Genomic DNA, 12,287 nt, shown 5'->3' on the forward strand with positions numbered 1-12,287 from the left:
TCCAAACCTCCCCCAAATCTAGCCTGGAGGTTCCTGCAGCGCTGCCAAGCGGACCCAGTTCAAGCTCCTGCGCGCCTTGCGGAGCCCCTGCTGAGCAGGATTAGGCCCGGACTGCTCCAGCCTTCCCCAGGCCCTCGCCTTTCCCTGCTGAGCCCCGCTCGGGCCCCCAAGTCAGCGACGCGGTCCTCTTCCTACCCTAAGACTCCGCCTCCGCCCCGCCCACGGGCACGCCCCTCCGCATCAGGCTCCGCCCCCGCCCTCCGGTCCGCGTCGCCTTTCCTCGCCCTGCCCGGGCCAGGCAGCCACCGCGAGCTCGGCCGAGAGCGTGGCCCCGGTGGCCTCGGGCCTTGGGTCACCGGCGCGCCCAGGAGGGCAGCGCTTCGACAACGCCCGCCGCCCGCGGGCTGCCTCTCGGCGGCCGAGCCTTCGTCGCAAGCGCCCGGCGTTCCTCCGGGGCGGGCGTGTCTGGGCTCCGAGCATCCTCCCGGAGACCCGGCCCTGCTGACCCTCGGCACCGAGACCGGACGGTGGGGCCGGAGAAGCCACGCGCGCGAGGCAGCCCTCCCCTCCCCCGGGAGGTCCCGGCGCCGGCGAGGACCCCCTCCCGCCCCGCAGCACCCGGGAGACGGCCGCGCCGGGGGAGCCCGCGCCGGGAGACGCCCACGCCCGGAGAGCCCGCGCCCGGGGAGCCCGCCCGGCGGATGCCCCCGAGTTCCCGGTCACCCGCCGCCGGGGGCGCTCGGAGCCCCTGGGGTCCGCAGGCCCGCCCCCGGAGGACCGCGGTTTCTGGAACTCCCTTCCTTCGCCTGGGTTGGGGCCCAGCCCAGCCTCCAACGCTGTGAGGTAAGCCCACTTGGCCACTGAGAGGGCTCTGGTCCCCAAATATCGCAGCCGACCGTCAAGAAGTGTGTGTGTGTCGGGGGAGGGGGGCGGTAGTCGAGCAGAAGAGCGTTGAGTTCTGAAGTCAGAAAATGAAATATGCAACAGGCGGGGCAGGCTAGGAAACTACTAGGAGTGTTTGTTTCCTCCGGAAAAAGGGACTTGTCTTAGACGGAAACTTAGTGAGGTTCTTCCAGATCCAAGATGGGCAAAGCAGAGGCCTCCTCCTTAAACCTGGGACTAAGCTCCCTCTGGTGGCTCCTGATGAGGATGTTACAGGCAGCTACAGGTGAACAGTTGAGTCAACGTTGCCTTCTCTCTGCCTCCTGCACTGGGCACTGGGATTTGTCCTCAGAAAAGCGACTTGTCTTGTGAAGAGACTTTTCTGTTCCTTAAAATCTAAACTGTAAGCCATAATTTTAAAGGGTCGTTTTGACTGTTACCTCTCGTAACCGAAATAACAAGAATATCTTGTTCATTTTTTATGCTGATGACATGTGAATAGAAATATGTTTAAGTAGCTAGAGCAAACACAAAAAGATATGAAACGTATCTTGTGTTGTTTCTTCTCTGCTAATATTAACTGGGATCTAAATATGTATGAAAACTTAAGAAAAAAAAAGCCCTAGAGAAAAGTTAGATCGCAAATAATACCAGCTGTTACTATGATCCTCACATTTTGTAAATGAGTAACCTATTTAAATCATCAGTTCATCTCTAGTTGTAGCCTTAGAAATTTTCTTTGTTTTGTTTTCCTCCCAGAGAGGAGTGACACGAAAAAGGAAGAGGAAATAGACTTCAGTGTTGCTGAAAGTGGAATTATTTTCCTCAGTTGTTGGGATATTTTCATGATTGCAAGAAGAGCACCAAGAGACTGACAACGCCAGATGCTTTCAGAGGTACAGATAGACTTGATGAAAGAAGATTTGTAAAGATTTTAGAAAGAAGTTTGAAGTGAAGGCAGAAATTTTGATCTTATTTGTCCACCATGTAGGACTTTGACCACTTGTTCAGAATATTTTTCTCCCCAAAATGGAAGAACTATTATACTTGACAAACCATTATGCTTGAGGCTCTATGAGAACTAATAATGAAGTCTGCCAGCTCTGAGAATGACAATACTTTATCATCTTCTTTTGGAGAACAGACAGAAACGTACCGTGTGTGTGGTTAATCTAATCACTAAGAATGGTTTCTTGTTCTATATGCTAAAAATGACTTCATTTGAATTTTGGAATTTTTTTTTGTTTTCTCTTTTCACATGACCTTTCATGATAATTAGATTTACATAAAGAGAATAAATGCTCGATTCATTGTATTTTCTGACTACACTGATGTTTTCTGTGCATTATGGAGATTTTGGAGGCATTACTATTCTTTGAAGTTTTGTTTTATTGGAAGCAAAACTGTGCCAGGGACACAGACGTGCTATATAATTTTCTCTTTATAGCAACTTTCCTGGCCTTGGATGAGCTGACTGTCCCCTGGATTTCACAGCCTATGAGGTATAAAGTCTGTTTTATCTAGATCTTTAACTTATGACTCATAGTAACCAGATGGGAAACACATTAAACACTGTGCTCAACACGCATGCCTAAGGAAAAGATCTTCCCCATGGATCATGGCGTTAATGTTTACAGGACATTTCCTATTTTTAACCTTGATGATGTGTAGTTTTTCTACTTGTGAAGAATCTGTGAGCAATTATTCTGAATGGGCAGTTTTCACAGATGATATGCAATGGTTTAAGACACAGAAAGTACAAGATCTCCAACCGAACCAAAAACTTCATCCAAGTTTGTATTTTGATGCTGGAGATATACAGACACTGAAACAAAAATCTCGTACAAGCCATTTGCATCTTTTTAGAGCTATCAAAAGTGCAGTGACGATTATGCTGTCCAACCCAGCATACTACCTACCTCCACCCAAGCATGCTGATTTTGCTGCCAAGTGGAATGAAATATATGGTAATAACCTTCCTCCTTTAGCATTGTATTGCTTATTATGTCCAGAAGACAAAGTTGCCTTTGAATTTGTCATGGAGTACATGGACAGGATGGTTAGCTACAAAGACTGGCTGGTTGAGAATGCACCAGGGGATGAGGTCCCAGTTGGCCATTCTTTAACAGGCTTTGCCACTGCCTTCGACTTTTTATATAATCTGTTAGGTAATCATAGAAAACAGAAATACCTAGAGAAAATATGGATCGTTACTGAGGAAATGTATGAATATTCCAAGATTCGTTCATGGGGCAAGCAACTTCTTCATAACCATCAAGCTACAAACATGGTGGCGTTACTCATAGGGGCCTTGGTTACTGGAGTAGATAAAGGATCTAAAGCATACATATGGAAACAAGTTGTTGTTGATGTGATGGAAAAGACTATGTTTCTTTTGAACCATATTGTAGATGGCTCTTTAGATGAAGGTGTGGCCTATGGAAGCTATACGTCCAAATCAGTTACTCAATATGTTTTCTTGGCCCAACGCCATTTTAACATCAACAACTTGGATAATAACTGGTTAAAAATGCACTTTTGGTTTTATTATGCTACACTTTTGCCAGGCTATCAGAGAACCGTAGGCATAGCAGATTCCAATTATAATTGGTTTTATGGTCCAGAGAGCCAGCTAGTTTTCCTGGATAAGTTTGTTTTAAGGAATGGAGCTGGAAATTGGTTAGCTCAGCAAATTAGAAAGCATCGACCTAAGGATGGGCCCATGGTCCCTTCCACTGCGCAGAGGTGGAGCACCCTTCATACTGAATACATTTGGTATGACCCAAAGCTCACTCCACAGCCCCCCGCTGACTTTGGCACTGCAAGAATGCACACATTTCCTAACTGGGGTGTTGTGACCTACGGAGGTGGGTTACCAAACACACAGACCAATACCTTTGTGTCTTTTAAATCTGGGAAACTAGGGGGACGAGCTGTGTATGACATAGTCCACTTTCAGCCCTACTCCTGGATTGATGGATGGAGAAGCTTTAATCCAGGACATGAACATCCAGATCAAAATTCATTTACTTTTGCCCCCAATGGGCAAGTATTTGTTTCCGAGGCTCTTTATGGACCGAAGCTGAGCCACCTTAACAATGTCTTGGTGTTTGCCCCGTCACCGTCTAGCCAGTGTAATCAGCCCTGGGAAGGTCAACTGGGAGAATGCACACAGTGGCTCAGGTGGACTGGTGAAGAGGTTGGTGATGCAGCTGGGGAAGTTGTTACTGCCTCTCAACACGGAGAAAGGATGTTTGTGAGCGGGGAAGCAGTGTCTGCCTATTCCTCAGCAATGAGACTGAAAAGTGTCTATCGTGCTTTGCTTCTTTTAAATTCTCAGACGCTGCTTGTTGTTGATCATATTGAAAGGCAGGAAGCTTCCCCAATAAATTCTGTCAGTGCCTTCTTTCATAATTTGGACATTGATTTTAAATACATCCCATACAGGTTTATGAATAGGTATAATGGGGCCATGATGGATGTGTGGGATGCACACTATAAAATGTTTTGGTTTGATCACCATGGCAACAGTCCTGTGGCTAATATACAGGAAGCAGAACAGGCTGCTGAATTTAAGAAAAGGTGGACCCAGTTTGTTAATGTTACATTTCCTATGGAATCCACAATTACAAGAATTGCTTACATATTTTATGGTCCGTATGTCAATGTTTCCAGCTGCAGATTTACTGACAGTTCCAGTTCTGGACTTCAGATTTCTCTAAATGTCAACAATACTGAACATAGTGTTTCTGTTGTCACTGACTACCAAAACCTGAAAAGCAGATTTAACTACCTGGGATTTGGTGGTTTTGCTAGCGTGGCTAATCAAGACCATATAACCCGATTTGGTTTGGGCACTCAAGCAATAGCAAACACTGTAAGACATGACAGAGTTGTTTTCCCCTTCGGGTTTAAATTTAATGTAGCAGTTGGATTCATTTTATGTATTGGTTTGGTTATTTTAGCTTTTCGGTGGCGGTTTTACCTCTCCTTTAAGAAGCTGATGCGCTGTGTATTAATGCTTGTTATCGCCTTGTGGTTTATTGAGCTCCTGGATGTGTGGAGCAAATGCACTCAGCCCATCTGTGCGAAATGGACAAGGGCTAAAGCCAAGGCAAACGAGAAGGCCATGATATCTGAAGGGCCTCCTGGGGACCTCCCTGCTGTTGTCATAACCTCACTCCCTGCTTCAGGAGCTGAAATTCTCAAACAGCTTTTCTTCAACAGCAGTGATTTCCTCTACATCAGAATTCCTACAGCCCACATGAATATCCCTGAAACTGAATTTGAACTTGACTCATTTGTCGATGCTTGTGAGTGGAAAGTCTCAGATATCCACAGTGGGCACTTTCGGCTTCTTCGGGGGTGGCTGCTGTCTTTGGTCCAGGACACAAAACTTCACTTGCAGAACATCCATCTACATGAATCCAGTCGAAATAAAGTGGCCCAGTATTTTACAGCTAATAAGGACAGAAAACGAAAATTGAGAAGGAGGGAGTCTTTGCAAGAACAAGGAAGTAGAATGAAAGGGACTTTTGACAGAGATGCTGAATACATACGGGCTTTGAGGAGACACCTGGTTTATTACCCAAATGCCCGTCCTGTGCTCAGCTTAAGTAGTGGTATCTGGACATTGAAACTTCACTTTTTTCAGGAAGTTTTAGGAACTTCATTGCGGGCATTGTACATAGTAAGAGACCCTCGAGCTTGGATCTATTCAATGCTATATGGTAGCAAACCAAGTCTTTATTCTTTGAAGAATGTGCCAGAGCACTTAGCAAAGCTGTTTAAAATAGAGGAAGGTAAAAGCAAATGTAACGTGAATTCAGGCTATGCTTTTGAGTATGAATCACTAAAGAAAGCATTAGAAACATCCCAATCAAATACTGTCTCCTTATTATCTCATCTGTGGCTAGCAAACACTGCAGCAGCCTTGAGAATAAATACAGATTTGCTGCCTACCAGCTACCATCTGGTCAAGTTTGAAGATATTGTTCATTTTCCTCAGAAGACTACTGAAAGGATTTTTGCTTTTCTTGGAATTCCTTTGTCTCCTGCCAGTTTAAACCAAATATTGTTTGCTACATCCACAAACCTTTTTTATCTTCCTTATGAGGGAGAAATATCACCATCTAATACTAATATTTGGAAAAAAAACTTGCCTAGAGATGAAATTAAGCTAATTGAAAACATCTGCTGGACACTGATGGATCGTCTAGGATATCCAAAGTTTATGGACTAAATGCTGCAGGTCAGCAAAAATTTGCACTAATGTGTCCCAACCTACTTTGTGGATATGAACTAGAAAAACTTTGTTTATTCTTGTACATGTGTGTATGTGTGTAGAGAGAGAGTGTGTATGTATGTGTATGTGTGTGTGTTCAGTCTGTTATTTGCACAGAGAGATATTTTAAATAGGCACCATATTTGGCCTAGCAGGATGTATTTTTTATGTTACCACTTTCCTTGCCTTGGTTTCTGAATTTTTTTCTGCTAAAATGTTTCTGCTACAGAGGTATATATTATGGGGGCCTGGGAATATGGGAAGCTTTTAATGGATTTTAACTCCCCTTTGGAAATTGTTAATCTATCTCGGGACCTCAAACACTACAAAAGGCCTTGCAACTGCTGCTTTATCTAGTCATCTCTTGTTCTTAAGATGGACTACAAATTTTCGTTATGTTTTGAGAAGGTCTGACACTTATCTTGCACAAAGAAAAAGAAATAAAAAAGAAAAAAAGTTATTTTGTGTAATGTTCAGTGAAATCACTGGGAAATGAGAAAAGTTCCTTCTAGAACTTTTAGAAAATATAGAGGAAAATATAGAATAAAGTTTTTTTTTTTCTTGCTTAAGAAATAAAGGCTGTGAACAATGCGTGATGAAATTTGGTGAACTGCTTTGAAAATGGTTCTTTCATATGTGCCTCCCTGAAGCTACACTGTTCACCGCCACACAAAGCCCACCCTATCTAGCCTTTTTGTCATTGTCAACAACAACAAAATCAGTAGTTTTTACTTACAAACTACTTGCTTTGAAAGTCCCAACATGCCTGTTTCTCCGATAATTAATTTGTGTTAAAGACTGACACAGACAATCAAATTTAGTTGTGTGGCATTACCAGTTTATGACTCAAAGCCACAGTAGTCTGCTGCCACTGGTTTTTTTTGGTGGGGGCGTTGGGGAGTGATGACTAGAAATAGAATAAAAAGCTGCCTGTTTTCTTCTGGGTAAATGTACAGGCTGCCAGTGTCTGCAAAAGTTGAAAGCAATTGAGAGATGATGTCAGAGGGATCTGTTCCCTTTACCATCTGCATCTTGTTATAAATGTAGTCAACATAAAATGTGGCTCATTTTACTTAGTTTCTCAAATCAAAAATGCTCTGCTATTATAAGCCAGTCGAGTAATTACAATGTGTTGGGTGAACATTATCAGGCAGCATTGAGATTTCATAATCTATGCAGATTGCAGGCTTTTCCTGATGTTTCAAACTACAGTTTCTTTAAGCTCTCTAACATTTGGAGTCTGTCACTCTGACCTAGATAAAGTGGTTTTTGTCTCAGTAGTTTGTTACTATGTCTAACTATTCCTCCGGAGTGATAAAGCTGAGGGTTTGTAACATTCCAACAGAGCTTAACTTGACTGTCACTTCTATTATGGCCTGAGTGGAGACTGCTCCATGTCTCCTGTTACTTGCTCTTCACATATGAGACTTGTAATCTTGCCTTCATGGTAAAATGAGTAGAATTTAATATATATGGAAGTCTTAAGTCTACATTTTTATTTTCAAGGAGGATTAATCTATCTCACTTTTGTCAACATGCATGTAAAATTGCTACATCGATGATAACACTATTTCCATTATTGGTCAGAGTCTCAGTGTTTGATTTCAATTCCCAGAATATAATCTTAAGTTAGATCAAATAGAAAAGCTCTGGGGTGGAAGAGCAGTACATCACACTAAGGTAAGATTTAGAAATGGTTACAGGCACAGAGAAAACATTGAAAGCTACTTCTGGCTTTCTTTAAATATTGTACAGACATGTACCCATGGGTGGAAGGTGGTCAATGGGTTATGTGGAGGAAAAGAGGAAGAAGAGGTTTAGAAAATAAAGAGTGAGTAATTTTAAGATGGGATATGGGAATGTTTTACCGATAAATCGCAATGGATCCCAGCTTTCTCCTTAACAGAGCAATACAGAACTAAACTTTCTTACCCCAGAGGAAATGTGAGACATCAGACCGTTTCATTATTTCCGTAAAGAAAATCTTCTGAAGAAGACCTTTCAAATGTCCTCAGAGAAGTATTGTATCCAGGAAAGGTATCAATTGAACTTGCCTGCATATGCCCACGCAGAACCCTGCTGCCTTACAGTTTGAGTACTTAAGGTGAGTGACACTCTTGGCACATCTTAGCTCTAAATACCCTCTGAACTTATTACCAACTTGCAAATGGAATTAACATTTTAATTGCTTGTGAAGAATAAGACCCTCTTAAAATATCCTATGTGTTAAAGCCATTCCTTTATCAATGTCCTCCAACTTAAGTCTGGTTGGTACAACTACTTGTTAAAAAACAGCGTTTGAATTTTGAGAAACTGCTATCAGATGACAATGTAAAGAAACTGGTAATGAAGTTTTCAGAACTTTCCAACACATATAGATTTACTCTAGATGAATAGAAAACAACCTCGTCCTAAAGCTAGAACTCATTTAGAGGTGAATTTTTTAAAGCCTGAGTGTTAAATTTGTGAATATGTTTAAATTTAATTTATCAAGAAGATACAATAACACATATATATTAAGATTAGATTCCACAAATAACACATTTGGTTTCTTCAGACAAGCAGAAAGATTTACTGCCTCCTAAGAAACAGGCCTTTTCAAATTTTAAGAAATGTAAGGTTCTGTTGAGTTATGCTTTGTAAATGTCTTCAAAGAAGCATCTACCTTCTCACATACTAGTATGCCTTAAACATTTCACATCATATCATGTTATAATTTCCACTGCCTGAGTAGCCATTCTTCGTTGAGGGACATCTAGGTTGTTTCCAGATTCTGGCAAATATGAATAAAGATGCTATGAACATAGTGGAGTAAATGTCCTTGCTGTATGGTGGAGCATCTTTCCGGTGTATGCCCAGGAGTGGTATAGCTGGATCTTAAGGTGGTAATATTCCTAATTGTCTGAGAAAGTGCCAGATTTTTCAATGATTAAGAAAAGTTTAGCCAATTTTGATGAGAACTGATAGACCAAGATCAGAAAGGAGAGGAGAACCTCCCCTATCAGTGGACTTGGGGAGTGGCATGCATGCAGAAAGGGGAGGGAGGGTGGGATCAGGAGGGGAGGAGGGAGGGGCTTATGGGGGGATACAAAATGAATAAAGTGTAATTAATAAAAAATTAAAAAAATACCACATGTTGTGGTATTTTTACACAATGGAATACTACTCAGCAATCAAAAAGGAGGAAATCATGAAATTTGCAGGCAAGTGGTGGGATCTAGAAAAGATCATTCTGAGTGAAGTATCCCAGAAGGAGAAAGACAAACTTGGTATATACTCGCTTATATAGACCTACAAGATATGATAAACATAATGAAATCTACACACCTAAAGAAGATAATCAAGAAAGTGGACACAGGCGAAGGTGATTAATCCTCATTTAGAAAGACAAATGGGATGTGCATTGAACTTATGACAGGAGTCTACCACAAAAGGCATCTGAAAGACTCTACCTAGCAGTGTTTCAAAGCAGACACTAAGACTCATAACCAAACCCTCGGCAGAGTGCAGGGAATCATATGAAAGAAGGGAAGTTAGTATGATATGGAAAGGATAGGAGCTCTACAAGGACCAAATATATCCGGGCACAGGGTCTTTTCTGAGACTGACACTCAACCAAGGACCATCTATGGATATAACCTAGAACTTCTGCTCGGATGTGGCCCGTGGTAGCTCAGTAACCAAGTAGTTTTCCAAAGTAAGGGGAACACGGACTATTTCTAACAGGATCTCAAGGGCAGGCTGTTTGACACCCTCCCCCCCCCAGGGGAGGAGCAGTCTGTTAGGCCACAGAGGAGGACTTTGCAGCCAGCCCTGAAGGTACCTGATAAAACAGGGTCAGATGAAAGGGGAGGAGGTCCTCCCCTATCAGTGGACTTGGAAAGGGGCAGGGAAGAGACCAGGGAGGGAGTGTGGGGTTGGGGAGGGAATGAGGGAGCGGGATACAGCTGGGTCACAGAGTTAACAAAATGTAACTAAAAAGAAAAATAAAATAAAAAAAAATTAAAAAAAAAAGAAAAGAAAAGTTTAGAAAAAAATATGACACCCATTTCTAAAGATGTGTAACATTCAAAACTACATGGAGACACTGTTGACAAAGTTGAACCATTTCTTGCTGGTTTGTGTTTCTGACTTGGATCTCCAGCTTGTCACAGAGATGCCCTTGCCCACTGTTTCTCTTTTCTCTGCCAGCCTTCTGCCCTGCTGTTTCCACTCTCCCCAGGTCTGATCTCCACCCTTCTTTCTGTCTGCACTGCCTCTCCCACACTGTCCCCTCTGCCTATTCATTCTATTTCCCCTTCTGAGTGAGATTTAATCATCTTCCCTTGGGTCCTCCTTGTTATCTTTTGAGGGTCTGTGCTTTGTAGTACGCTTATCCTGCACTATGTGGCTAAAACCTGCATATATGTGAGTACATACCATGTGTGTCTTTCGGGGTCTATGTTACCTCACTCAGGATGATCTTTTATAGGTCCATCCATTTGCCCGCAAATCTCATGTTTTCATGGTTTTTAATAGCTGAGTAGTATTCCATTGTGTAAATGTACTATAGTTTCCTTATCCATTCTTTGGTTGAGGGACATCTGGGTTGTTTCCAAATTCTGGGTACTACAGATAAAGCTGTTATGAACATAGTTGAACGAATATCCTTGCTGTATGGTGGAGCATCTTTTGGCTGTATGCTCAGGAGTGGTATAGCTGGATCTTGAGGTAAAGCTATTCCCAATTGTCTGAGAAAGCGCCAGATTGATTTCCAAAGTGGCTGTACAAGTTTGCACTCCCACCAGCAAGGGAGGAATGTTCCCCCTTCTCCACATCCTCACTAGCATGTGCTGTCACTTGAGTTTTTGATCTTAGCCATCCTGACAAGTGTAAGATGGAATCTTGGAGATATTTTGACTCGTGTTTCCCTGATGACTAAGGAAATTGTACATTTCTTTAAGTGGGTCTCAGCCATACCATATTCCTCTTTTGATAATTCTGTTTAGCCATGTGCCCCAGTTTTAATTGGGGTATTTTGTTTGTTGGTGTTTAATTTTTAGTTCTTTATATATTTTGGATATTAAACTTTTCTTTTTTGTTTCTTAATTTTTTATGTTAATAACAGTTCATTCACTTTGTATCCCAGATGTAGCCTTCTCCCCCATTCCCTTCCAACCCTACCTTTCCTCACTCATCTCCTCCCATGCTCCTCTCCAAGTCCACTGATAGGGGAGGTCCTCCTCCCTTTCCCTCTGACCCTAGCCTATCAGGTCTCATCAGGACTGGCTGCATTGTCTTCCTCTGTGGTCTGGTCAGGCTGCTTCCCCCTCAGGGGAAGATGATCAAAGAGCCAGCCACTGAGTTCATGTCACAGACAGTCCCTGTTCCCCTTACTAAGAAAACTCACTTGGATGCTGAGCTGCCATGGGCTACATCATCTGTGTGGGGGTTCTAGGTTATCTTCATGCATGGTCCTTGGTTGGAGAATTGGTCTCAGAAAAGACCCCTCTGTCCAGATTTCTTGGTTCTGTTGCTCTCCTGTCTCCTCCAGGTCTTCTGTCTCCCCATTCTTTCATAAGATTCCCTGCACTCTGCTCAGAGTTTGACTATGAGCATTTGCTCAGCATTTGCTTTGATACCCTGCTGGGTAGAGTCTTTCAGAGATCATCTGTAGTAAGCTCCTGTACTCTTCCCCATTTTCTCCCTCTTCTGATATCTGTCCTGTATTGCCTTTCTGAGTAAGGATTGATCAGGGTCCTCCTTCTTGCTTAACTTCTTTAGGTGTACAGATTTTAGTATGTTTATCCTATATTATATGTCTAATATCCACTTATAACTGAGTATATACCATTTGTGTCTTTCTGTTTCTGTGATACCTGACTCAGGATGATCTTTTCTAATTCCCACCATTTGCCTGCAGATTTCATGAGTTCCTTGTTTTTAATTGCTGAGTAGTATTCCTTTGTGTAAATGTACCACAATTTTTATATCCATTCCTCAGTTGAGGGATATCTGGGCTGTTTCCAGATTTTGGCTATTACAAACAAAACTTCTGTGAACATGCTTGAGCAAATATCCTCGTTGTATAAATGAGCATCTTTTGGACATATGCTTAGGAGTGGTATAGCTGGATCTTGAG

The 12,287-nt window shown here is 42.6% G+C and overlaps 1 protein-coding gene across 1 annotated transcript; it reads left to right on the plus strand.

Annotated features, from left to right (window-relative positions):
* Positions 1–764: 764 nt before the first annotated feature.
* On the plus strand, positions 765–6,626 carry Dsel (dermatan sulfate epimerase like). The gene is made up of 2 exons (XM_055601222.1): positions 765–843; positions 1,642–6,626. Exon 2 carries the CDS (start codon positions 2,501–2,503, stop codon positions 6,122–6,124), a length of 3,624 nt encoding a protein of 1,207 aa, XP_055457197.1. The 5' UTR covers positions 765–843; positions 1,642–2,500; the 3' UTR covers positions 6,125–6,626.
* Positions 6,627–12,287: the final 5,661 nt, after the last annotated feature.

The sequence above is a fragment of the Psammomys obesus genome, unplaced genomic scaffold (assembly GCF_907164565.1).
Source record: "Psammomys obesus unplaced genomic scaffold, mPsaObe1.curated_primary_1811, whole genome shotgun sequence".
In the NCBI taxonomy this organism is placed as follows: domain Eukaryota; kingdom Metazoa; phylum Chordata; class Mammalia; order Rodentia; family Muridae; genus Psammomys; species Psammomys obesus.

What these genes read in the sequence shown, in the direction of transcription:
- Dsel (XM_055601222.1), top strand. Translation starts at nt 2,501, where the DNA reads ATGGCGTTAATGTTTACAGGACATTTCCTATTTTTAACCTTGATGATG.